We start from the raw sequence: 715 nt of genomic DNA on the forward strand, positions 1-715 counted from the left end.
CATATTCCTCCTCAATCTTTGCTGGATTATCAACATCTTAAATTGGTCGGTTTTCCACTACCATTCTTGTATGTTTAAAACGTCCGTATCACTCAAAGGAGTACATTGGACTAATTGATCTACTAGTCTCATGACAAAATTCGAAGGAAGCCAACATTGAATCGCCGCCGATAGAACTGGATTTACCAAGTGAGCCGGAAGTGATAAGTGTGATGAACTCAAGTAATCATTGAGAGATCTCGTAAGCTCTTCTATTTCTTTGGAAAGTTCTTTATCTTCTGCATATCTTCGGACCAACCATCTAAGACATCGAGAAACATACGATTCAACATATTGCGATCCAGTGATGATCAGTGTATTCAAAGTCTCAGCATAGGCTGGTAAAAGTTCGGAAGCTGTGGCGAATTGAGCAAAAAAGCTATCGAAAGCACAATGACACTTAGAGTGTAATGCCTTTATCAGTTCAGATACTGTGATCCTCTGTAAGCGTTTTTCTTCAACATCCGATGATTCTGTCGATATCTTGACGTCAAAAAGAATAGACATCACGGCTGGAAGATGCAAATTGATGGTCTCTTGGCTGATTGATAGATCACGGTGTTCAGGCCACGATCGTTTGAAGCTTTCTGATGTAGATACTTCAACACAAGCAAGCATTAAACTATAGAACCCTTCCCATGAGACTGTATCACTAGTATGAGTCGAGATCCATTTG

At 40.0% G+C, this 715-nt stretch overlaps 1 protein-coding gene across 1 annotated transcript in view; it reads right to left on the minus strand.

Annotated features, from left to right (window-relative positions):
• Nucleotides 1–57: 57 nt before the first annotated feature.
• MELLADRAFT_66326 (uncharacterized protein) overlaps nucleotides 58–715 on the minus strand; it is a gene marked incomplete at both ends in the record, with an annotated part of 5,609 nt that continues 4,951 nt past the window's right edge. The window contains 2 exons of the mRNA XM_007414160.1: nucleotides 58–301; nucleotides 323–661. Coding sequence (XP_007414222.1) covers nucleotides 58–301; nucleotides 323–661 — 583 coding nt within the window. The remainder of the gene's footprint in view (nucleotides 302–322; nucleotides 662–715) is intronic.

Source organism: Melampsora larici-populina, assembly GCF_000204055.1.
Source record: "Melampsora larici-populina 98AG31 unplaced genomic scaffold MELLAscaffold_41, whole genome shotgun sequence".
NCBI lineage: Eukaryota > Fungi > Basidiomycota > Pucciniomycetes > Pucciniales > Melampsoraceae > Melampsora > Melampsora laricis-populina.